Source organism: Drechmeria coniospora, chromosome 01 (genome assembly GCF_001625195.1).
Source record: "Drechmeria coniospora strain ARSEF 6962 chromosome 01, whole genome shotgun sequence".
NCBI lineage: Eukaryota > Fungi > Ascomycota > Sordariomycetes > Hypocreales > Ophiocordycipitaceae > Drechmeria > Drechmeria coniospora.
The window spans coordinates 4,200,880-4,223,703 of NC_054389.1; the positions used below are offsets into that span (position 1 = coordinate 4,200,880).

Below are 22,824 nucleotides of genomic sequence, written 5' to 3' on the forward strand. Positions count from 1 at the left end.
CACATACAACAGCTCCGTACAGGGGTGATATTATTACTATTAGTACACCGTCCATGCATTTACTTACAGTAGTGCACTGACAAGGTTCACCTAGTACTTACTTGCTTACCTACTTACTTGACCTGAATACATACCTGCATAACGCAGTCCGTGCTGTGTACTTACTTGTTCCTTGAACCAACTGCACCGCAGCCCAAACACCTGCATGTACATGTTCTCCATGTCATGTACAAGCAAGTACTTCGTCATATTCTTGTGCAGCGGATGCATCTGTGATACCAGAAATTCATGTAATAAATATACTCCGCAGAGAGCATATGTCATCATGTGCATGTGTTAGCAGAATAATTGTAAATTATTGTACATGCAAATTAGTTTTATTCGTCGCAAGGTTGACCTTACCTCAATGTGCAAGTATATGCAGGTGAGTTGTACGTGCATGCACGTAAGTATTGTTCGTGTGCATGTGTCGACCGACATGGTCACCTCACATCCAATCAGTTCCCCACCAAAAATGACCCCATCACGAAATTCGGGGACCTATCTCGCGTCGACACACATTGTGATCCGCCACCGCCTTTCTTTCCGTCCCCTCCCCTCTGCATTCTTCCATCGACCCCATCCTCCTCGTCCTCGTCCACCATGGCCTCTAGGTCTGCAGGCGGACGAGGCGTCGGCGGCGGTGGAGGCGGAGGAGGCGGCCAGGCTGCCAACGCTCACCGGCACAAGCGCGCAAAGCTGAACACGGCTCGAAATATCCCCATCCAACCGGCCGACGCGGCCCTCAAGGATGGCGAGCTCGACCTCCAGGCCTTTGTCGCCGCCCACGAGTTCGAGATCAAGTCGTTGGAGCAAAGCATGTCGACCTCCAAAGCTGTGAGCACCGGCCGTGCCTTCCAGATGGTCCCCCGAGGCTTGCGACGTCGAACGGCCAGCCACAACCCCAAGAAGGTCCCACGACGGCTCCGCGCCCGGGCGAGAAGGGAGATGGCCGAGGACAACACCCCGACGGTCGAGTCGCGGAGGAGGAAGCCGAGGACGGTGAGAGCGCGGATACGCGCCGAGACGGCCAAGCGACTCGGCATCCTCGCCCGTCGGCAACGGATCCGACGCAGGAAGCTCGTGGAAGCCGCCCGAGCAGAAGGCGAGGAGCTCCCAACGCAGATTCGTACCGTCGTCGGACGGCTGCCGAGACCCAAGATCCGGAGGAACGAGCTCAACGACCCTCCCAAGCCAACGGCTCGCTTCCGGAGGCGCCAGATCAACAAGACCTGGCTGCCGACGCACCTGTGGCACGCCAAGAGAGCCCGCATGACGGAACCCAAGAAGCCGCTGTGGCGCTTCGCCATCCCCTTGACGCCGAACGAAAAGATTTACCGGCCGACCCACCGCGCCCAGGGAGAGCGCGGCACCATGGTTTGGGACATGAGCTACGTGAGCACCATCGGCCTCTACGGGAACCCTGTCGGCATCGAGAGGGTCCTGAGGAGAGTCGGCCTGTCGCAAGACTCGTGCTGGAACGACAAAGGCGGCAAATGGAAAAGAGGCGCCCGAACCTGGTCTGGCCTGTTGAGCAGGGGCGGCAATGGCCAACGACGTCACGTGTGTCCTGCCACCGTCATCTGGAATCCAGAGTCGCCCGGGTCGAATCCCGAGCAGCAGGCAACGGTCCAACGGCAGGTCTACCTGAGAGTCCACCCCTCGGCCTTCCTAGAGCTCTTTAATGAGCTGCTGCGGTGGACCAAAATGGAAACCCCACGGCTTTACATCGAAGACTTGCGCTTCGAGATCGGCGCCATCGACCTCACCGGGCCGGCATCGACCGAGGCCCTCTTGGCCACCTTGGCTCCCCATGCGGCCGGCCATGGACTCGAGTCGGCCCATGCGAAGCTCTTCGAGTCGCTCCAGGGCTTGACGAATCCGGCTGCCCTTCCGGCAAATTCCATCTTGCATTTCTCCATTCAGGACCCGCGACTGCGTTATCCGCCGAGGAAACAGGTGCTCCCTGACGACCCCGACTCGCAGCTCGCTCTTCTCCAGACCATGCAGAGTTGGCCGGCGGAGGATGGCCTGGAGCCCTCGGCCTTGTTTGACCGAGATGCTCGCCACCGTGCCTCCTGTCTCCCGTCGCAAAAGTCCATCGACCGGAGGAAAGGAAGCATGACGGCAGGAAGATTCCTCGACGTCACGAAAGCCGATCCTCCCATCCCCGTCGTCTTATTCTCATCCCGTTCTGCCTCGAGCATCCAGTCCCAGGGCACCTGGACCCTTCTGGCCCCTTGGAAATGCATCCTGCCCATCTGGCACAGCCTCGTCCACGTGCCGTTGATTTCTGGTCTCAACCCCCGCCCTGGCGGCTTGAAGGAGACTGTCCAGGTCGCATTCGAGCGCGGCCAGCCGTGGTTTCCGGCAGACTACCTAGCCACCGACGCCGGCGCAGACTGGGAGCTGGAACAGCGGTGCCAGAGGAAGACAGCCTGGGGCCGACGACCGAAGAGCAAACGCACCGAGTGGATGACCGTTCATCTCGGTGCCGGAAGGAGGGGCGAGCTGGGGGATGGCCTGTCGTGTGATTTCGAGATGCTTTTCGGCCTCCCGGGACCGCCAAAGGACGAGAATGACAAGGACGGTGACGCGGTGGACGCGAGCGTCGATGGTATGAACCTCGACCAGGAAGTGCCGGCGCTTGGCCCGGTGAAGGGAAGGACGGAGCCTTCTGGCCTCAAGCTGCTGAATCAAACCCCCAAGGCCACGTTCGATCATCTCGTTGCGTCACCGTCCCCGATGGCACCCGGCATCCCCAATGCCATTCTCCAAGTTCGGATATGCCTCGTCGCTCGCGGCGTTGTCACGACCTGCGCCAGGATCTACAGACTCCCTTCCGCTCCCATCTCGGCGCCGACCACTTCAAGCGCCGAGGTACCTGCGACGCTGCCCCCTGCCGAGGGCGAGGGCCATGTCGCAGCACTCCCCCACGACCTCCGCTCCCAGTGGCTTGCACGCCTGCCGTCGCATGCGACTCATTCCGCCGCCTCCAAGAGACCCTGGGAAGCTCGACATGCGGATCCGATATACCTGCAGCGCGAGAGAGCCCTTGCCCAATCCATCCTGCGAGGGCCGGCCCCGAGCGCCATCAACCCGCCGCCGCCGAACCATGGCGACATCGGCGGCCACCCGCTTGTTCCTGACGCCAAGGACCTAGTCGGCTTCGTCACCTCAGGCTCCTTCTGCCTTGCCAACGGCCGCGCCGTCGCCATCGGCAGCCTTGCTCTCGACAAGGTGCTGCCAGATGTCCGTGCGAACAGCAAGGAGGGGAGACTCTGCATCGTGAGAAACGCGGGTGAGAGCGTCGGGTGGCTTGCTCGCTGGGAAGCGGTGTGATGCATGAATGTAGTCATCAAGCAGCCAGTAATTAGGGCAGAATACAGATGAATACTGAATACACTGCGACACCACGGCATTTTGCACCGGACGTTGCATCAGATGAAACCTCTCAAATGATATGCGTGCCACATAGCGATATGTCGAATGCCTCGTCTCGTCATCAAAACTTCCATTGACCTGCAGCCTATTTGGTCATCATACACATGAACAGACCTCGAGGTCCAACCTGGCCCTTTAACCCATCTCCAAGTCTTGCCAGATCGAGCCAACCGGGACGAGCCAACCCGAATTGCTTGCAAACTGCGAACGCTTTATGTCAACGCCGTGCGATGCCCAAGTATTTCCAAACTCCATGTTACATCCGTCGTCAGAATAGAATACCATGTATGCGGCGAGGTCGGCAGAGATGGTCTAATCTTCTTCGGAGATCTCGCTTTCTTCACCATCGGGGCTCCCCGCCTGGCTGTTCTCCAAGTCCTCAAAGGCGATTTCCATTTCCTTGGCCAGGTCATCCTCCATGTCCGCGCCGGCCGCCTGTTCCTCCACTTCCTCGTACTCGTACTCTTCCTCCCCTTCTTCTCCTACGGGCTTCGCGTGATTCGCGCCACCGTTAACCGGGCTTGGCAACTTGAATTCCATGTCGGCATCGTCGTCACTCTCGCCGTCTGCGTCACCTTCGGAGTCACGCTGGTCCATGAAGTCGTCGAAGCGGCGCGGCGGCGGGAAAGCGGGGGAGAAATCCGTTTGCTGATGCTTGGCCGCCTCTCCACCGGGAAACTCGATGACGAGCCCTCCATCATCGTCGTCGTCGTCGTCATCCTCTTCTTCGTAGTCACCCACCGGCTTCTTCTTTTCCTTCGCCGGTTCAGGCTGGGGTAGGGACAAGGCCACCTCCTGGGGGGGCTGCCTCTTCTCGGGCTTGCGCTTGGGCGGCTTCGACTGGGCGGCTTTGGCGTTCGACGTCGACGTCTTTTGTCTCGGCTCCTTCGTTGCGGTAGCATTTTTCCTATCAAGCTTCCTGCTCTCGAGGGAAGGGTATTGGCGGGTGAGTTTTTGAGCATCCGAGTTGCCCGGAAGGCAGGTAATATTCATGTTGAATGTCGAGTCGACCTTGTCGAGGACAAAGGCTTGTCGTTGAGGGTCGAAGTGCAGGACAAACTGATTGTCGTCTGTGCTTCGGGTGCCGTTGTAGGAATACTTGGCGTCGCCATCATTGTAGGTCAAGTCGTATGCGCTCGTCTTGCCGGGTACGGACGGTTTGAGGCGGGCATACCCGGGGGCTTCGGTCGAGGAGAGCGTCGGCTTGTAGTTATCTGTACAGGTGAGTGGCGTAAGTCGGGGCACAGGGCGAGTGGGGAGGGACGAGGGACGAGGAACAGAGGATAGGGGACGGGGGAGCAAAGAACGCACATCGAACACCGGTGAAGATTTCGTTGGACGTCTTGCCCAAGAGCCCGTCACCGATGATGAGCGGATACTTGCCCGCCTCGGTCGGATCTATGAACGCATCCATGGAGACAAGGCAAGCGGACGGCCTGCAACAGCAGCCGAGATTCACTCCTGACGATCGTCCGGTAGTGGTGACGAAAGTGGCAGACGGAGGGTGATGGGTGCAGAGTCGCTGACGGGCAGCGTTGCGTTGCGTCGTTGTCGACGGCGGACTAGTCGACGGGGTGTTGGAAGGTTGGCTGATGGATGGGTGCCAGGGCAGGACGGCGGATGCTGAGTACCACGCTGCCAGTAATTACTTGTACAGTGAGTGGATGGGTGGGTGGATGGGTGGGTGGATGGATATGGATGGATGGTGGATGGATTGACGGTGGATGGATTGACGGTGGATGGATTGAGGGACAGACAATAGAGGGACAGTGGAGGTTGGTCGAGAAGGGTACGGAGTAGAGGCTCGGGAAGTAACCATTTATGGTAATTTCGCGTTAATAATTAATGATTATTCATTCACTCTGCGGGGTTAGTCGCTCACTAAGCAAATCGCCCCATCAGCGACGGAAGGAACCAAGAATGCTATATCATCATCATTCAATGCAAAGCAGGGAAAGAATGAATCAATTGATAGACACGGGAGGAGCGGCGGAGCTCGGACGTGGCCATAACGTGCGTGATTCTACGCAAAAAGCCTCGTGTGACGTGACACGACGACGTACTGAGTCACCTGACTCGCTGTTTACACAATGTCAACGAACCGTCCCCTTCGGCGTACAAACCTGCTGGCTGCTACGTATTATCGTGCGCGTGCGTCGGCAACAAAATGGTGCTGAATATTGGCCATCGAAAGAAGCGAGGGGTGCACTTCCAATTCTCTCATGAACGGGTGCGCAGCCAGCAACTCCTGCCGAACAACAGCCGTACACCTTGCTCCCACCCTCGACGAGTTGCGTTTCATCCCTTTCACTCTGGAGATTCAGAGCCGAGGGTGGATTTACAATCACGCCAGGGCAAGTTAAAAGCTGCCAAATAATTGTTCCTTGAGAGGAGGCTTCTCTGGCTCATAGCGCGAGTCTTCCTTCGTGCTCGGCTGGCACAGTAGCCAACCTCACTCCAAAGGGGAAATACAACAGGTCTGTCGCTGCGAAGTTGGCGGTCTTGATTTCTATGGACTCTGCACATCACGGGTCGAATTACAGCTTTATTCCCTTCCGATATGCTACGAGTAAAGATTAGTGCGATAGGCCAGCAAATCGAAGAACGAGGACGGCATTGACGAACCGCCATTCTGCCAAGTGTTTTCCAGCTGTCCTCATCTCGCTTCGACCTAGCTCACCACACTTCATCACCGGTTGGGAAAAAAGGCCTCATCTCTGGCGGTCCCATCCACTGACGGTTCAGTGACGAGTCGACTCCAGTACAATCTTGATGCCCGTGGAGAGCCGGACTCCCGCAGAGGCATACATAAAAAAAACATTTAGGCCAGATCACGATCGCAGTCATCGCTAAGTAAGTCCACCAGCATCGTCAGAAGAAGCATCGTAATCCATCACGGATTGAGTACAAGTCTGGCCCGTTGCCCCAGGACCTTGGTGAAATTTATCTCGAAGTCATTGAGGCCATCATGTCCACCCCTGCAACTATCAAGGAATGCACCGAACAGCAAAGCAAGGCTCGGCCAGACCTCAACATCCTGTTCGAAAGACTACAGAGCTCGAGAAACATGGTCGGGAGGCATACTCTGCCATTCAGGGTACACTCAATAAGGCGCACCCTGATCTCAAGTCATACACAAAGTACACCTCGGACCTTGCTCATCGAATCGAGGCTATTTTTGGCAATATATTTCTATTCAACGATTGGCCACTGGCTTCCCACGAAGAGATGGAGGCGTATCACAACGAGGTCGAGCGCTGCACGTTGACCTTCAAATTCTCACTGGAAATGTCCCATCATTATCCCTCCTCTCACCCCATCCTCGACCCAATAAATATGGAGACAAAACTCGCCGACTCAAATACCGCTGCATTTTCCTCACATACTTGTAGTCTGCAATGTATGTATTAATGCGATATTCCTACGTTCTCCAATACCGTGAGGCCTTTCCAAAAACCTCCGGCTCGTTGGCCTTCATTCGAGAGACACCATTTTTGCCAACACCCTCATTGGCGTTGAGAATCTTGGCCTGACAACGAATATCCCTGAAATTCCCGAGGTCTCTTCCATCCCCTCCGAGCCCGCCTCTGCCGTTCATGATCTGATAATGCCCGCTATCCAGTCGCCGCAAAGAATCTTTCGCGCCGTCCTCCAGAGATCCGTTCGCGCCGCTTACGTCAAAGTCGTCCGCCTTCGCGATCGACTCGAGGTTCATCGCCGTCGTCGTCCCCAACAATCCATTCAACGTAATTTCCATAAACTCGGGCAAAAAAGTCGCCGAGGTCACCAGCCCCCCTAGCCAATACCGCCCTGGGTTTGTCTGGGAACCCGATGTTGTTGCCCTCTTCGACGAAAAACAGGGCGTCCTCCTCATTGTCGAGCTTTAGTCGGCAGGGGTCAAGAGCATGTGGAAGCCGGCCAAGTTCCAGCCTAGATGGTCAATTGCTTGGCCTTTCTCGCCCTCGAGACGCCAGTTTGCTTTTGCTCATGGCGTCGGCGAGGTCCAGCTATTCGAGACGGCCGACGCAGGCAGCCGAGACGGCCGGGCTCTCCAGCTGCGCCTTCACCTGCCTGATGTCTGGTTACAGAACGGAATCGTATTTTTTTTGTTAAAAAAAACCGGTCATAGTCTGTTCATCAATTACAATGAGGAGGGTCCCGCCGACGCGCTTGAACGTGATTCGATATTTGGGCTGCATGGGCCACATGGGCGACAACGACGGGGACCTCGACTCCTCTGGCAGACTCGGAAGCCGAGGAGATGGCACTGCCATACAACTTACGCTGGATCAGCCCTTGCAGGCGCTGAAGCTGCACGAAATCGAGGCAGATGAGGAGGAATCGCCCTGGAGGATCTCGGATTGCGCAGTTGCTGGAACATTGACCTCGTTCATGCGCGTTCGTTTCCCCTTCTGGCTCAAATTGCAGCTGTCTACACCTCGAGCATGGTTCTTGTCGACCTGATATCGAAGGAGAAGGTGATGATCAATGAGATCGTTGCCAAGGGCCCGCACTTCCGCGAGCTGTCTGCAAACGGAAAGCACATTGTTTCGGAGACGAACGTGGCCGAGGATGAGTAGCCGACGGTTTCTTCTGAGAAATCATGTAATTCTAGCTCTCGGTGTTTGTAGACGTGCAGTCGGCCATCGCGATCCGTCGTGGCTTAGGAGACAGCACCGGAGGGGGTTTTTGGCAACCCGTCAACCTGCGACGGCTCGAGACGATGGAATGGCCAGGAGAAGGCTGACATGCAATCAAATTTCCGAGAGTGCAACTACATGTGCAAAACCATCTGCCTGGGTAACAAACCTTTCGTATGAATTGCCCAATCCAACTCGGTCCCTTTGCACAATCTCTGGGTAGGTTTAGTCCCGCTCACTCATTATGAGGGGCCCATAATTTTGACTGCAGAGCGGCCCGAGCCGGGGGGCTCCATCGTCACCAGTCTATCGCCACCAATCAACCACAGTCGCATGGATAAGCCGACTGCAATGATGTATCAGAAAAAAGAATCGAGACTGGCTGGCTCATCCCCCCCCCCCCCCCCCCACCATCCCCGCCCCTCTCTCCCCGTCTTGTCGTTTGGACAATGTTCCGTACTTTTCGTTCTGCTTGGCTCGATTCAGAAGGTCAAATGACAGAGTGCCTGATGCGTCGTTACATGCGAGTCGGGCGAGCGTCAGGCTCTGCAGCAATACAAAATAGTAGGCAATCAAGACTCGGAGGCCCCGGCTTCACCTCAGCCTACTGTAGGTGTGAATCATCAAGTGAATTACTGTGGCTTCCTTCCAGTGCGCCGAGAAAGTGAACGCTGGGGTAGCCGTTTTTTTCTCCTGTTACTTCTCCCATAGTATGATGATCGGAGGGCCTCGGGTTTTTTATTTCCCATGGCTTTCTATCGTGGGGTACCATTCGGCCGAGGTGCTTGAAAATTCATGGCACGCAGTTTTGGACAGCGGTAGCTCCAAGTGGCTCCTCGAGGCACTGCGCAGAGAATATGCCTGGCAGCGACGAAGAGCCTTCCGCGGCGGCCAAGGGGGGACGAGAATGCCGAGTTGACGAATTCTTTCGATCAAGGTAGGGGGTAAATCAAGGCGAGTTCACACACTTGGTAACTCTAGCTGGCCCTGCAAATCCGCGGAATCGTCCCCGACCCCTTTCGATCGTATCACTGGCCGTTGCCTCCTGGCCGTGATGATGATGCCATGGTTGGGAGCAGCGATTGAAAGTTCTGAAGATAGAACAGTCGACAATGTCCAAGGCTGTCCGTAACTGATCGGCGGTGGAGGGGGGAGATGGCGATGTTGGTGGCTGGAGGGTGACGCGAGCGGAGCCAAGCATCAGGACGAGAGGTAGGGGAACGATCGAGCGGAGCAGACAGTTGCGGAGTGAATAACGCGATGTGACGAACTATGCCCCATGCAGCGGTCCGACAGGAGGTTTCCGATGCCGTATCGAGATGTGCTTGCAAGGTACACGGTCATTCTGGTCACAGATAACACGGCCGGAAGACTTCAATCCCGGTTTCTGTGGGCCTTTCTGGTGCCTGACAGTCAGGCTGTTTCGTTTAGCGGGCCAGTTGGCTAGGATTGGTGCTGGCTGCCGACACAGACAACGAGGATTCGTTCGGGTATCAAGGGTTCTGTGGGCGTACGGTTGTGTTGCGACCTGTCATGAGCGAGGTTGAACAAGCCAGGGACAAAGCTGTGCCGATCGATGGACGCCATCGAATTTCCATGCACTCCAGCCAGAAATTTTTGGTTATTTCCCGGAGCCACTCATCTCATCCTGCATGTACTCAGTAGGGATCGAGATGGGTCGTCTTGCATTCGGCACTTCTTGAAGATGATGGGGTGAGACGCGTTGAATCCATGAGAATGATGCAGCCAAGTAACGAGCATGGGCACCCATCCCATCCAACCGAGTCGGTTTGCAATTCATCGAGTGGTCGGTCTTGGCAGAGCAGTTGCATGCATAGACGTGAATGAGGAATGTTATCTTTGATGAAGGATCACGTGCGGAGCAAGCGTATGCTGCAATGTGTGCTTCGTGCAAGTACAACTACTTACATGCACACTTATAACTGCACTCATACTCGTACATGTGCCTCTAAAAGTGCGTACTTCGTCTTCACATGCAAGCGCACCTGCCTGTTCCTGCCATTTGGAGTAGGTACGTAAGTACGTGTGCTGGTATCGATGTACTTTGTATCTTCGGCGCGAACAAGTATGTACGTCTGTTCCAGTGCGTGTACAAATACATACTACCACATACGAGAATGCATACATGCACATGTACATGCACACGATTGATTGCCCTTCTGAGCATCGAGTACCTAATACCACATGTACAGCAATATAATGCTCTTGTACTCCGTACACGTATATGCGGTGCACAGCCATCGAACGTGGACGGAGCTACCCACTCATAACTACTTACTTTCCAGCGGCCGGATTGCCGATCGCCCGATCCCACCGCCACAACAACTCGAACGCGTTGCTTTTTTCTCCTCATCCGCCCTCCCCTCCTCCCTTCCCCTTTATTCCACCGTCACAAGCCCGTTGTTTCTTTTGTCTTGCTACTGGCCGGCCAGCGGGATGGCTGGGCCGGGTGGTGAGATGGCTCTGAGATATTTTGCCTGGTGGTCACGGCACGAGCAGCATGACTTTCAGACGATCGAAGCGCACGATGCGAATACAGGACGATGCAGCGATGAGCCGCGATGATTTCAAAAGCCAGCGACTTTCCAGATCGCCGGCTCCAATAGACCCCTGTCGATCACCAGAGCCGTCTCTTTTTTTATGGCGGTGCTGTAGTTAGTTGTCACTCGGAAGCGAGCACGACCAAACAAGGCACCTACACTGACGACGTCTTTCTCCGGCCATCGCGAGACCGGGATGATCATGCAACATGGCCATATGGTGGCTTCCAAAGCCTGACCTGCGCTTACTCGTTCTGGGCATCCTCGTACGATCACTCCGGAGAACCGATACGGCGATTATGATACGAGTATGGTACAGATTCTAATGATTCTGCATCTGTCACCTGCAGGGTGCCCATCCCGGGTCGCCTCCCCGCCCAGCCAGACCTCCAGCCTCTCCCGAGGCTCCCTGGCGGCACTTTCGTGCCAGTGGCACCTCCGTCCACACTTGGGGGGAAGAAAAGCACTATTGTTGTCGTCGGAACCCACCGAGACAGAGATGAGCAAACAAATGGACGCCACGTACGCCCACATACACCCTCCCACCAGCCGTCTAGCATGGAGCGTGACTTGTATACCGCGGACGTGCTCGCATCCATGATATTCCTTGAGCAAGGCTTGCATGCTGGCAACCGCCTAGACTCCCTCACGTCCACATCCAAGGACCCTCGATCGATCACCGTTCTGCTCTATGCCCCCCTTCGACGGCCGTATCGTTGTACATGGTCGTGTGCAAGTGCAGCATGTAGTGTACCATGATGAATGCCAGCGAAACCGAAATCGACACTGTCATCCGCTCTCGCCCCTCTGATCCCTCTCCTCTATCTTCCATGCATCCGAGACTTGGTCTGGGCTTGTTCGTATTCCCTTTCATCTCATCTGCTCTCCTCTCTCGACGTCATTACGTCAACCAGGAGCAGAAAAAAATCCATTGTCTCAAAAGCAGCACTCCTCACCCCCCCTCCCCCCCCCTCCCCCCCTCTTCCAAACCACCTTGCACACACACACCTCCCAGCGCAAAGGGCCAAGGGCGTTCATCCATCCATGCATCCTACATACCACCGCCGTCACCCCTCCCCCAGTTGTGTGATGACAACCCGCACGAACCGTAGGGCATACTTATTTCGCCGTGCCTGCCACGATAACCCGCCGTCTCACGTCCTGACCACCAACCGCCTGTTCCCTCAAACGATGCTCTTCCAATAACCCTGGCGTGCTCCTCGTGTTGCCCTTCTGAGTAGAGGCAACATACCTCGGCATCATGTTCGCAACCCAGCTTCAGGCCTTGGCCGCCGACGCAGATACGCCGATGGATACGCAGAAACAACTCCCCGAGCTCAACGAGAGTCGCTACTGCACCGAAGTGCTGCAACTCTCCATCGACAAGCCCGAGCTTGACCTCGACTGTGAGCTACTCGCGCGAGCCCACACCGTCGGCATCCAAGCCACGCTGCCATCTCTCGGTAAGAAACGCGAACGCATCAGATCCATCGCCACGTCGGAATCCACCACGTCGGAATCCACCACGTCGACCTTTCCGGAACGGTCATCCTCTTTGGCGGCATCCGACGGCACTGCCAGTACCTGTCTGTCCCCAGGCTCGTCCATCATTGGCACCCCGAGTTCGACTACGGACCCAGACCTGGCCGCCAACACCGGCTCGGCTTCGGTCATTAAGGAAGCGAAGTCGCCGAGTTTTGCCTCGTACGACAAGTACTTGGCCGGGCTCGTGCGAGTCGCCCGAGACGCGATCGGGGACGCTTCCAACAGAAAGTCCACCAACGCGGCTGATGGCGGTGTCTTCTCCGCCATTGGCGCCAGTAAGAGCCTGTCGGCCATTAAGCACCGCATCAGGCTGCGGAAAAAACCTCCCCATTCCTCGGAATCGGCCGAGTACGTCTTGTCACGTCTTGTTTTCCTTCCCAAGTACGACTTCGGTCGGTAAACAATCGTCGTCATGACTAACGAGTGATGCGTGCATTGGTAGCCCATGCCAGAGCGGTGGGCTCGATCTGAAAAAGTCGACGCCGCTGCTCCAACCTCCCCCGTGCGGTCATGCTCGCTGCGCCGAGTGCGTTCGCCCGCTGGTCGACGAAGCGTCAGCCGACCCGTCCAAGGTGCCTCCAAGCCGCTGTTGCCCGAAGCCGTCATCTGTCCTCCAGGCCGTGGTCGAGCCGATGATGCAGGACGACTTCCTCCGGGCCGTGGTCGAGTTCGCCGCGCCCGGAGAGTCGGGACTGCTTTGCTCCAACTTGTCGTGCGCAGAGTTCATCCCCCATCGGACACACGTCAACCCCAACAGGCCCCTGGCCGCCACATGCCGCAAGTGTCTAACCCTCGTCTGCACCATCTGCAAGCACGATGCACACCCCATCGGTGCAGGCTGCCCCGAGGATCTGGAGGTCGAGTCGGGCTCCAAGGACGGCGACAGGCCGGCTGTGCGAAGATGCTACCGGTGCCGGACCCTGGTCGTCAGGCCTCGGGGGTCTGCGTCGTTGACGTGCGACGATTGCGAGGCCCAGTTCTGCTCCATGTGCGGCGGCGTCTGGGACTCCACCGGCAACGGCTGCCCCAACATTTGCTGCAGTGATGAGGTGGCAGACGTGCACGGGGACGACGGCGGTCAGTCTGCAGAGGAACGGGAGCAGGCCGAAAGCCGCACAGCACAGCATGCCGCTCTTCAAGGGTTACGACGAGAACAGGAACGGGAGATGCAGCGCTTCCTTGCCTTCAAGGACCAAACCAAGCACGCGATGCACGGCCGACATCTGGAGAGCGAAAATACGAGGCGAACCAAGAGGGCGGCCCAGGACGCCGCGACCGAGGAACGGCACGCGGCCGCCACCACGCAGCTCGAAGACCGCCAGGTCGCCGAAGAGATGGAGTTGCGGGCGTGTCTGGAGCAAAGCGCGCGGACCCTGACATTTCGTATCAAACACATGGAGGCGTACTGCGAAGGCCTTGGCCGCAATACCATCGCCGACGCCGACGCCGATGTTGACGTTGCCGTTGGCGCCGATGCCAGGAATCATGCTCTGCTGCCCCCCCGCGTCGTCACCGAGCAGAATCTCCGTGACCTTGGCCGCCAATACAACCTCAGGGACAGCCTAGAAACTCGCCATCAGGCAAAGATCAACATGATGCGAGACCGCCAGGCCCATGCCATGGATGAACTGCTGGAGTGCCAAGCCGACGAGCTGCAGGCCCTAGCCGGGCAGCAGGGGCGGGAGCGGGACGAGCTTGAGGCCGAATTTACGCGCGAGGAAGCCGTCATCGATGGAGTCTTTGAAGAGCGCCGCACAAGGTTAGTGGCACGATGGAGCCTCGCCATCGAGGTGCTTTGCAAGGAGCTCGAGCAATGCGATGGTTTGAGGTACGCGTCGATGTCGTTGCCGACCTGGGCTCACGACAGGACGACGGAATACAAAGAGTCGGCTTCCGCGAGCATGACTGAGGAGAGCAGTGCTACTTCTAGCACCATACCTCCTATCTATACTAGTACTCCCAGTACTGCTACTAGCACTCAACCATGACGAATATGAGATCCATACTCACAATCATTACCCATTATGTTTACGGATACCTTTTTTTCCTTCCCTCTTCTTTCTGCCCTGCGTACCTGGCGTCGTTGCCCATTTCCAATTTCTGCCCATTGAACTGGGCACGTATTGTAGGAGACACTGCTTCGGCTGGCGCATATTCCCCCTTTCTGTGAACAAATCACTGGAATCTGGTAGATGACAAGCAACATGCGAGATGTTCTTGCGAAGGCCTGCTACATTGCAGCAACATAAATTACTACAATCAACATTGTTTCACACAACCTGCATGTCCAGCATCAGTCGTGTCTGTCGTTGACGGATTCTGTCCATCAATCCCGATTGCTATCAGTCACATGCTGATGCATGGCATATCGTCGAGAATCCCTGATTATGGGCACCCCAACTTCTAGCCACAAAATGGAGAGGATGAAAAGGCATCATGTTCCGGGCAAGCAAGTATCATGGCCTCGTGCTGGTCCGAAGGAAACCCTGAAGCCGCTATCAACACTCCGCAGTACATACTAGAGGTGCTTGGGGACTAAGAAACACGTGGAATTCTACGCCTGCACATGGCACAAGGACAGTCGTTTCTCACACACTGTGCGCCAGAATGGTAGCTTAGTCTCCCTGCAGGCGCTCTTCATGGCCAGCCCTTGGTGATATTTCTCCGAGTTATGCTCCGTATTGGGCGGTTATTGTATGAGAAATCTCTACCGGGGGGCTCCCGTCTAGGTGCCGTTCGAATCATCGTGGACGCAAGGGGTTGACGGCTGCCGTGGTTGGGGCGGCAGCCCGGACGACGGGGGTGACGATGCGCTCACACTTGAGTCGACAAGCCACTTGACAGATCCAAGACACAAGGTTGCAGTGCGCAAGTTTGGCCCCATTGCGGCGCATAAAATAGGACTGGTATTACGGAGTACAGAGTATACAGTACGGAGAAATACGAAGTACGGAGTACATGTATGCACATATAAAGTTTCAGCACCCCAGCCGCGTATTATTGCTTTGCTCTGTTTGAAGGGATATCACACAAGATGGCGTCCACGAAGATGATAGAGGCTGGGTGGTGGTCATGGTGACTCTCAATCGCTGCAGTGTTTTCTCACGGGTTTCAGTGCATTTCAAGTGAAATACAAGGAACGATTTGCACCTTGTAAGTCGGCGATGATGTTTGCTTGTTTGTGCAAGGAGCACCAATCCTTTCGTCCTGTTTGCTGAGGTGGCAGCGAAAACATGAATATCATCAGACATTGATTGTGCCGACAGAAGGCTGAGTCACAGGCAGAAACTGCCACGAACTTCGGCTTCGGTCCGAGTATTGTTATTACGTACGAGCACAGAAAATCTCATAAAGTGTAACACTGTTGATGTGAAGCAGACGCCGACTTCATCACAATCACGCTGTTCGTTGGCTGGTGGTTGGTTGGGTGGGTGATGTTGCAATTGTAATGCATGTACAAGTACGGAGTACTGTACTTGAGTAAGTACCTATTATAAACTTGTACAAATATGTACACTTCATACGGAGTACTCGGTAATAATTACTTGTACATTGTATTTGGTTCTCCGTACTGTACATGCAAGCAAGTATTAGTACTTGTAAGTAGTTGCAAGTACGTCGCAACAGTACTGTTAGTATTACAGCAAGAACTTGAGTAAGTACAGTAATACACAGACTTTTAGGTGGGGCGTGGCACGATTACTCCGTGCCTTGCACCATTCTGTGACATCTCCCGGGCGGAGCGGAGTATCGTCTTCCCGACAATTTGCCGTTGGGGTTTGCAATTCATGGCACGTGACTTTGTCGGCTGGCGGGGCACTCGCTGCACCACTGGCGGAAAACCCTGGCGAACGGCACAAAATATCGCCGTCCACTTTTCACGAATCTTTGCCAAAACCCTCGTTACGTCGCCGTCTCTGCCACCACACTCGACCACTCGATCGCGAGCACACGTCGAAAATTCAAAGCCCACAATGGATTCCTCCAAAGCTCCCGTCAAGCTGGTCAAGGTGACCCGAGTTCTCGGCAGAACCGGTACGATACCCATATTCCCCCTCGATGAATGACAAATGGTCCTGTCAGGCTTGGCGACCGCTGGGCGCCCGACGAGAAGAGTACGGCGTGCCAGCGGTGCGGGCCGCGACGACGACGACGATGACGAAGACCGAAGGCCATGTCGACGACGAAAGCTACCCAGCCCTGCAAGGCGCCAGCATGGCTAACGGTTGGCTTATCACAGGTTCTCGTGGTGGTGTCACTCAGGTGCGCGTCGAGTTCATGGACGACCAGACCCGATCCATCATCCGAAACGTCAAGGGCCCTGGTATGCTTTCGAATCCCCCTAATCCGAAGGGCGAGAAGAGTGATGGCGGAACTGACGATTTGCTGCAGTCCGCGAGGACGACATCCTGTGCCTGCTCGAGTCCGAACGTGAGGCCCGACGCCTGCGATAAACAGCATCCGAGGCGCGTGGGCGCGGTTTTTGCGGTGCGGGGACGACACGACAAAGGAAGGAAAAGATGCGCTAGGGTGCATGCTGCGAGTCATCATCGATTCGTCGGGGTTGAGGCGCTGGGCTATCATTGTCTCCTAAGGGCCATGTGTCGGGGAATGGCGGACGGGCTATTGTTACCTGTCGGGCAAATACCTGGGCACATTCTCATCACTTGTGGCTCACCACTTACGGTGTTGGAATCCGAACAAAATCATCGTTATTAATGACTCCCTTTCAGTGCCGGGCTTTGCAAGATCCTGCACATGAGCGACACATCCCTAAGCAGCCGACGTTCCCGCACATGCGTACGAGTCGGCGTAAGGTGAAAATGAATCAAAGGAACATTGGATGATGTTTCGCGCTACGCCTCCGGTCGCTGATGAGCATTCGAAAATGGCCTACTAACAGGCCGGCACCTCAACACCTGATGAACAGAATTCACATGTGCCTGAGGTTCATTGTGACAATCAATGACCTTGCGCTCGACGAATGGCCATCTACGTATGCATATGCGTACATATGTCTACGCTAGGATGCATGTGAGCACGTTTAATTGCGGCGGCAACAGCGCAGATAAATCTAGGCATGGCGTTGGACCACTTGACACCAAGATAACGCACACAACCTACGTAGGTACAAGGTTTTAGTTGCACATTCATACATGTACACATGCACACTGCGAAGTGTACTTATACTTATGTAGTAAATTTGGAGTCGGAGTGTTTACTACTTGTAGGCTTCGGTGTGCATACTTAAGTACAGTACTGTACTGTGCAGTAGCTGTGAGTTCATTCAAGTACTTACTTACTTTCTGAAGTAAGTACAGTATGAAGTATGGAGCACATGAAGTAACTGTATTAGTAAGTACTTGTAAATGTATGTGTATACTTACTTAAGTACGAAGTATTATTACATGTCCTCCGCAAGTACGGAGTACATGCACATGTAGTACAACTAACTATACGGGCCATATCCACCTTTTTGTGGAAGAATACGGCATGTACTCCGTACTGCGGTGCAAAGCACATCTGCATGTCGATACTCCGTACTGTACAGAGTAATACTCCGAGCCCCTTATGCTAGTCGGCTGTTCATTTAATTTGCTATTCAGTAAATGTTCTTTGTGATATTATACATGCACACTTGCGGTGCAAGATGGTAAAAAGGTAGGTGAGGCCGTCCTGAGGCGCGAATATTACCCATCAATAACACATATCGATAGTGTGCACAGCTAACTAGTACTTACATACAGTCAGTACATGTACTGTACCGTGATGCACGCACTGTACATTGTCCCATTCGCAGTCGATGCTGGTACTACTCTTGTACTTACGTGTTCTTGTGCTGACTACTTGTTGCTCTACCTCGTACTTACGTACTTGCAAGTACCTAGTCGTGGGGTAGATGCCTCGGGGATGCGCCTGAGGAGTGGTTGCAGTCACGGGACCTGTCATCGTGGCAGAGTCCGACTTCGCAGTAATTAATACTTAGGTGTAAGTACAACTAGGTGTAGCTGTGTGGAGCCGATTCATAGCAAGATGATGGATCTGCCCCTCCCGTCGTCATCCGTTGGCCGCAGCTGCAGACCCGGACCAATGGCCGGCTGAGCAAGAAGACACCTGGAGCGTACTTACAGTACACCTACAACTACAAGTATACAGTACAACTACAGTACAGTACGCGCTCTTGCTCGTACTGCAGGCTACGCAATAATTCCATTCCCACTAGCTGGGCCGTTTGCGTTCCTGCCACTTCCAGCAGCCAAAGCCACAACTTCCTCCACCTTGGTTTGCGCAGTTTACTTCCCATACCCACATTATTCTTATCACCACGAACCCTCATTCATTCATTGTTCGTTGCTGTATTTCCCCTCGCTCGACGGCGCCTGCTCCCAAGTCTCCTCAGCCTCCCCTCAAACGCCAGTATCCGTTATATACCTACCTGCCAGCCTATCGGCCTGCTACAGTTGTTGTCGCTGTGTATCCGTCCGTGCTGCACCGCCTGCCGCAGGCTGCATCTGCGCCTGACCCTGCGTCGGGCGCCAAACAACTCCCCTCTGCGAATCCTTGGTTGAGTCGCCCCGAGGACCGAATTCTCCTCGCTTCCTCCATTGTCGGCTCCGTCGCCGACCCGGTAACGACAGAAAGAGTCTCCTCCTCGTCTCCTCCTCGGCCGATCGCCCGCTCGCTCGTGCTCTCCTTCCCGGCAGCCGCCAACGGCAAAGGCTTCACAGGCGACCGTGGTTGGACTGCCTCGGTCACTGCCTCTGCCTCTGCTGTCTCTGCCTTTGCTTCCATCGCCATTCACCCACCTGGAAAGCTACCCGCGCACCCGACCATCGAAGGCGCCGGCGTCGTCCGAGAACCCGGACTGGCTCCTCACTTCTGCGCGACTTCGGTCTTATCCAATACCACCACCATACGCTGCTAGCCTGCTCTCTCTCCTCGTCCACCCCACTCCATTCCTCCCTCCCCCGCCGCTCGAAATGGCCGACTTTCGCCCTACGCCCGACGATGATGCCTTGCCGCTCCCCCCGCAGCCGGGCAATTCTTCCGAACGCCCATCGTACGATAAGCCAGCAAAGCATGTCGCCGAGCTGGATGCCCCGATGGATAACTCATCAAGCATAAAGAAGGGTCCCGAGGGTCCCCAGAGCCCTCCTGCTGCACCCGTTGCGCAGGCTCCCCTCAAGAGCCAAAAGGAGCAACCCCGGCCAGGTGCCGATCCGGTGCTGGCGAAGCAGGTCAACGACGTCATGGCTTCCGAGGTATTTCCACCGCCGGCGACCTTGTTTTGCCTGCTAACATGCCGTCCCTAGCTTGGTATTCCCACTCTCTTAAGCCGCCTGAAGCAGAGCATTGCCTCGGCCAAGGTTAGTCCTAGTCCATGCCTTGTTGATGGCTGTCTTTCTGCGCAGGTGGACACCTCCCGCTCACTAGCCCCAGGAGTTCGCCCTCTTCCTCAAGAAGCGATCCGTCCTCGAAGACGATCATGCCCAGGGCCTCAAGAAGCTCTGCCGCCAAACCCAAGAAAGCGCCCGCCGTCCGGAGCATCGTCAAGGCTCCTTTGGCAAGTCGTATGACGAGATGGTCACCATCCACGATCGCATGGCCGAAAATGGCCTCCAGTTTGCCGCCTCTCTTCATCAGATGCACGAGGATCTCGTGGAGCTCGCCGGCGGGGCCGAACGAGGGCGCAAGAGCTGGAAGGCCACTGGCTTGGCCGCCGAGCAAAAGGTGTCCGATCTCGAGCAGTCGATGCGCAAGAGCAAGGCAAAGTACGACTCCCTCGCTGAGGAGTATGACAGAGCGAGGACAGGCGAGGCGAGGCCCGGAGGCGGCAAGGTTCTCGGCGCCTTCAAGTCGCATAAGTCTGCCGCCCAGCAGGAGGAGGACTTGCTCAAGAAGGTTCAGGCCGCCGATCAAGTTTACCAGGGCCACGTCAACGCTCTGCAGACGGAAAAGGCGCACCTCCTCACCAGCGCTCGCCCCGAAGCCGTCAAGGCTCTCCAGGAGCTCATCAACGAGACCGACTCTGGCGTGACTCTGCAGATGCAAAAGTTTGGTACGTCGCCTTCACTGTTCACACGCATGTGCACATACAGGTGCATGGATGATGTTGGCCGTTCATGCCCGCCCGTGACGCTCGCGCTAACGCCTCTCTTTCTCCTTTCGCAGCCGCCTTTAACGAAAAGCTGCTCTTGGGCAACGGCTTGATCGTCAGCCCGTTTAAGAAGTCGGAAGCGGATGTCCAAGGCCAGCCTCGGAGCCTGCGTCAGGCCGTCGCGGCCATCGACAATGCCAAGGACTTGAACGAGTTCATGGCATCTCAACACGGCAATGTCAAACCCAACGTCGAGGTCAAATACGAGCGTAACCCGGTGCGTACAATTTCCTGCCTGCTGCCCGCTTGCGCGATGCCCAACCATGGATGGTCTTGCTAACGATGCCTTCCCCAGCTGCTCAAACCACCATCGTCAGGCATGGCCCAAATCCACCAACCCCTGAACATGCATCCGCCCATGGGCCAGGCGGGAGGTCCGCAGGGATTTCCTCAAGGAGGTCCCCAAGGAGGTCAACAAGGAGGTCAACAAGGAAATTCTCAAGGAAGTCCGCAGGTTTCCGGCTTCTCGTCGCCGCCCGCAACTAGGGGCCAACGAAGCAGCATTGGTAACTTTGGCGCATTGGCTGGCTCCGGCGTAAACGCTGGAGCACCTCCTCCAAACGGCCCGCAGGATCCGGCACGATCGCCCCAGCTGCCTCACACGAGGAGCATCAGCCAAGGCAACACACTGAACCAACATGGCGCCTCGCAGCAGCAGTTCTCGCCCAGGAGCCCACCGCTACCTGGGTCTCCCCCGGCGACTGGCAATGGACATGTCGGCGCTCAGGGCCCGCCCCAGCTCGGTTCATTGCCTTTCCAGCCTTCGCAGCTGCCCTCCCAGCAGGCCTCAAATGGCCAGTCGGGCCCGCCGTCGCAGGTTTCCCCGGGATATAAAGCAGGTACCGGCCCGACACCCCCGTACGCCGCTTCTGCCCAGCCATCTCAGAGTGTTGCGCCACCGTCGAAACCTGTCTATGGAGTGCCACTGGCGCGCCTATATGAGCGGGACGGCCTGGCCGTTCCAATGGTCGTCCATCAATGCATCCAAGCCGTGGATCTGTTCGGGCTTGGCCTCGAGGGCATCTACCGCCAGTCTGGCTCGCTGACGCACATCAACAAGCTGAAGGCCATGTTCGACGCAGGTAAGGCATCCTCCACCTCGGCAAGAATTTCTTGGCCGCTAACGGATGGTCCTCGCCTGGTAGACTCTTCCAACGCTTCGCTTGACTTTAGAAACCCAGAAAACTTTTTCCATGATGTCAACAGCGTGACAGGCCTCCTGAAACAATTCTTTCGCGATCTGCCAGACCCTATTCTTACCATGGAGCATCACGATGCCTTGATCGCCGCCGCGAGTGAGTTACCCTGGTCACATGCCCACACGCCTCGCCCGAGCCGTCTGTCTAACTGTGCCGCGCAGAAAAGGAAGATGACATCGTTCGCCGCGACTCCCTCCACGCCATCATCAACGCCCTGCCTGACCCCAACTACGCCACCCTCCGAGCGCTTACGCTGCACCTCTACCGCGTCATGGACAACTCACACGTCAATCGGATGAACTCGCACAATCTGGCCGTCATCTTTGGGCCGACCCTCATGGGCACCGATCCGAGCACCGCTATCGCCGATGCCGGCTGGCAGATCAAGGTCATCGCGACAATCCTCCAAAACACATACCAGATCTTTGATGAGGACTGACCAGCATCCCCACGATTTCTTTTTCGTCCTCTTGCTCTATTTTCATGACTCTCGGGCTTGAACCGTCCCGCTCGATCGGTGAACCTTCCCGGTCACTTCTCTGCTGTTCAATCTTCTTCTCCCTTTGCGAGCGTACGACTGATTGATTACTTGCGTGATTCGGCAAGGGAATTTCGCTACGTTTTTTATTGCCTCTTGAGCATTCATTCCTATCGATAGTCGTTGGTCGCCTCGCCAACCCCAGAAGCGTAGAGGAGGACCAGCCATGTTTCGGCTGCTCTGAACAACGAAGAGCAAAGAAACGACAGGGTAGGCGGATGCGAGGTTCGAGCTGTTGTGGCCAGTAAAGCATGGCCATATGTGCTGACAGGGCACAACAATGATGTTACGTTGACCGACATACTTGTAGTCTTTAATATGACGGAGCTTTATTCGCCTGAAAGAATGCTATCTTGTGCAACGGTGCGAAGCATAATAGTATCCTCGTCGCTCGCCAGCTCGGACATGCAAGAAGCCCAAACATGATCAAGAGTCAATACGACGACGGGGGAAAATGAGACTCCTTGGCCATGATTGATAGTGCTCTCACCCCATGAAATCCATAAAGCGCATCTGCCACAAGCCACCGTTCCGTCCCCCTAGTCGCCCCTGTCCCGCCGTGTGCTGCGTCTTCCCGAGTCGTACGTAACTTCATACTGGGGGTATCCCGCGTGGAGGCAATGCGAATCCTGGAAAATCAAATGCAAGACTATATTCCATGTGGGATGCTTGAAACGAAACGGATCCGGTGCGGATACTG

The 22,824-nt window shown here is 55.8% G+C and overlaps 7 protein-coding genes across 7 annotated transcripts; 6 read left to right on the forward strand and 1 right to left on the reverse strand.

Annotated features, from left to right (window-relative positions):
• Positions 1 to 642: 642 nt before the first annotated feature.
• Positions 643 to 3,381, forward strand: DCS_01022 (ribonuclease P complex subunit Pop1; the record flags this gene model as incomplete). Its single annotated transcript, XM_040798357.1, has 1 exon — positions 643 to 3,381. One exon carries the CDS (start codon positions 643 to 645, stop codon positions 3,379 to 3,381), a length of 2,739 nt encoding a protein of 912 aa, XP_040659240.1.
• Positions 3,382 to 3,795: 414 nt separating this feature from the next.
• Positions 3,796 to 4,897, reverse strand: DCS_01023 (uncharacterized protein; the record flags this gene model as incomplete). The annotated part of the gene is made up of 2 exons (XM_040798358.1): positions 3,796 to 4,697; positions 4,795 to 4,897. The coding sequence occupies 2 exons, from the start codon at positions 4,895 to 4,897 to the stop codon at positions 3,796 to 3,798; spliced, it is 1,005 nt and encodes a 334-aa protein (XP_040659241.1).
• A 2,732-nt stretch (positions 4,898 to 7,629) lies between these two features.
• DCS_01024 (uncharacterized protein) lies at positions 7,630 to 8,063 on the forward strand (the record flags this gene model as incomplete). The annotated part of the gene is made up of 2 exons (XM_040798359.1): positions 7,630 to 7,881; positions 7,956 to 8,063. 2 exons carry the CDS (start codon positions 7,630 to 7,632, stop codon positions 8,061 to 8,063), a joined length of 360 nt encoding a protein of 119 aa, XP_040659242.1.
• A 3,882-nt stretch (positions 8,064 to 11,945) lies between these two features.
• DCS_01025 (uncharacterized protein) lies at positions 11,946 to 14,217 on the forward strand (the record flags this gene model as incomplete). Its single annotated transcript, XM_040798360.1, has 2 exons — positions 11,946 to 12,577; positions 12,672 to 14,217. The coding sequence occupies 2 exons, from the start codon at positions 11,946 to 11,948 to the stop codon at positions 14,215 to 14,217; spliced, it is 2,178 nt and encodes a 725-aa protein (XP_040659243.1).
• A 2,071-nt stretch (positions 14,218 to 16,288) lies between these two features.
• DCS_01026 (putative ribosomal protein S28B) lies at positions 16,289 to 16,683 on the forward strand (the record flags this gene model as incomplete). The annotated part of the gene is made up of 2 exons (XM_040798361.1): positions 16,289 to 16,553; positions 16,622 to 16,683. 2 exons carry the CDS (start codon positions 16,289 to 16,291, stop codon positions 16,681 to 16,683), a joined length of 327 nt encoding a protein of 108 aa, XP_040659244.1.
• An 868-nt stretch (positions 16,684 to 17,551) lies between these two features.
• DCS_01027 (uncharacterized protein) lies at positions 17,552 to 19,154 on the forward strand (the record flags this gene model as incomplete). The annotated part of the gene is made up of 3 exons (XM_040798362.1): positions 17,552 to 17,584; positions 18,386 to 18,400; positions 18,453 to 19,154. 3 exons carry the CDS (start codon positions 17,552 to 17,554, stop codon positions 19,152 to 19,154), a joined length of 750 nt encoding a protein of 249 aa, XP_040659245.1.
• A 55-nt stretch (positions 19,155 to 19,209) lies between these two features.
• On the forward strand, positions 19,210 to 22,025 carry DCS_01028 (RhoGAP domain containing protein; the record flags this gene model as incomplete). Its single annotated transcript, XM_040798363.1, has 7 exons — positions 19,210 to 19,491; positions 19,543 to 19,596; positions 19,664 to 20,288; positions 20,402 to 20,604; positions 20,683 to 21,469; positions 21,533 to 21,682; positions 21,748 to 22,025. The coding sequence occupies 7 exons, from the start codon at positions 19,210 to 19,212 to the stop codon at positions 22,023 to 22,025; spliced, it is 2,379 nt and encodes a 792-aa protein (XP_040659246.1).
• Between the last annotated feature and the right edge of the window lie 799 nt (positions 22,026 to 22,824).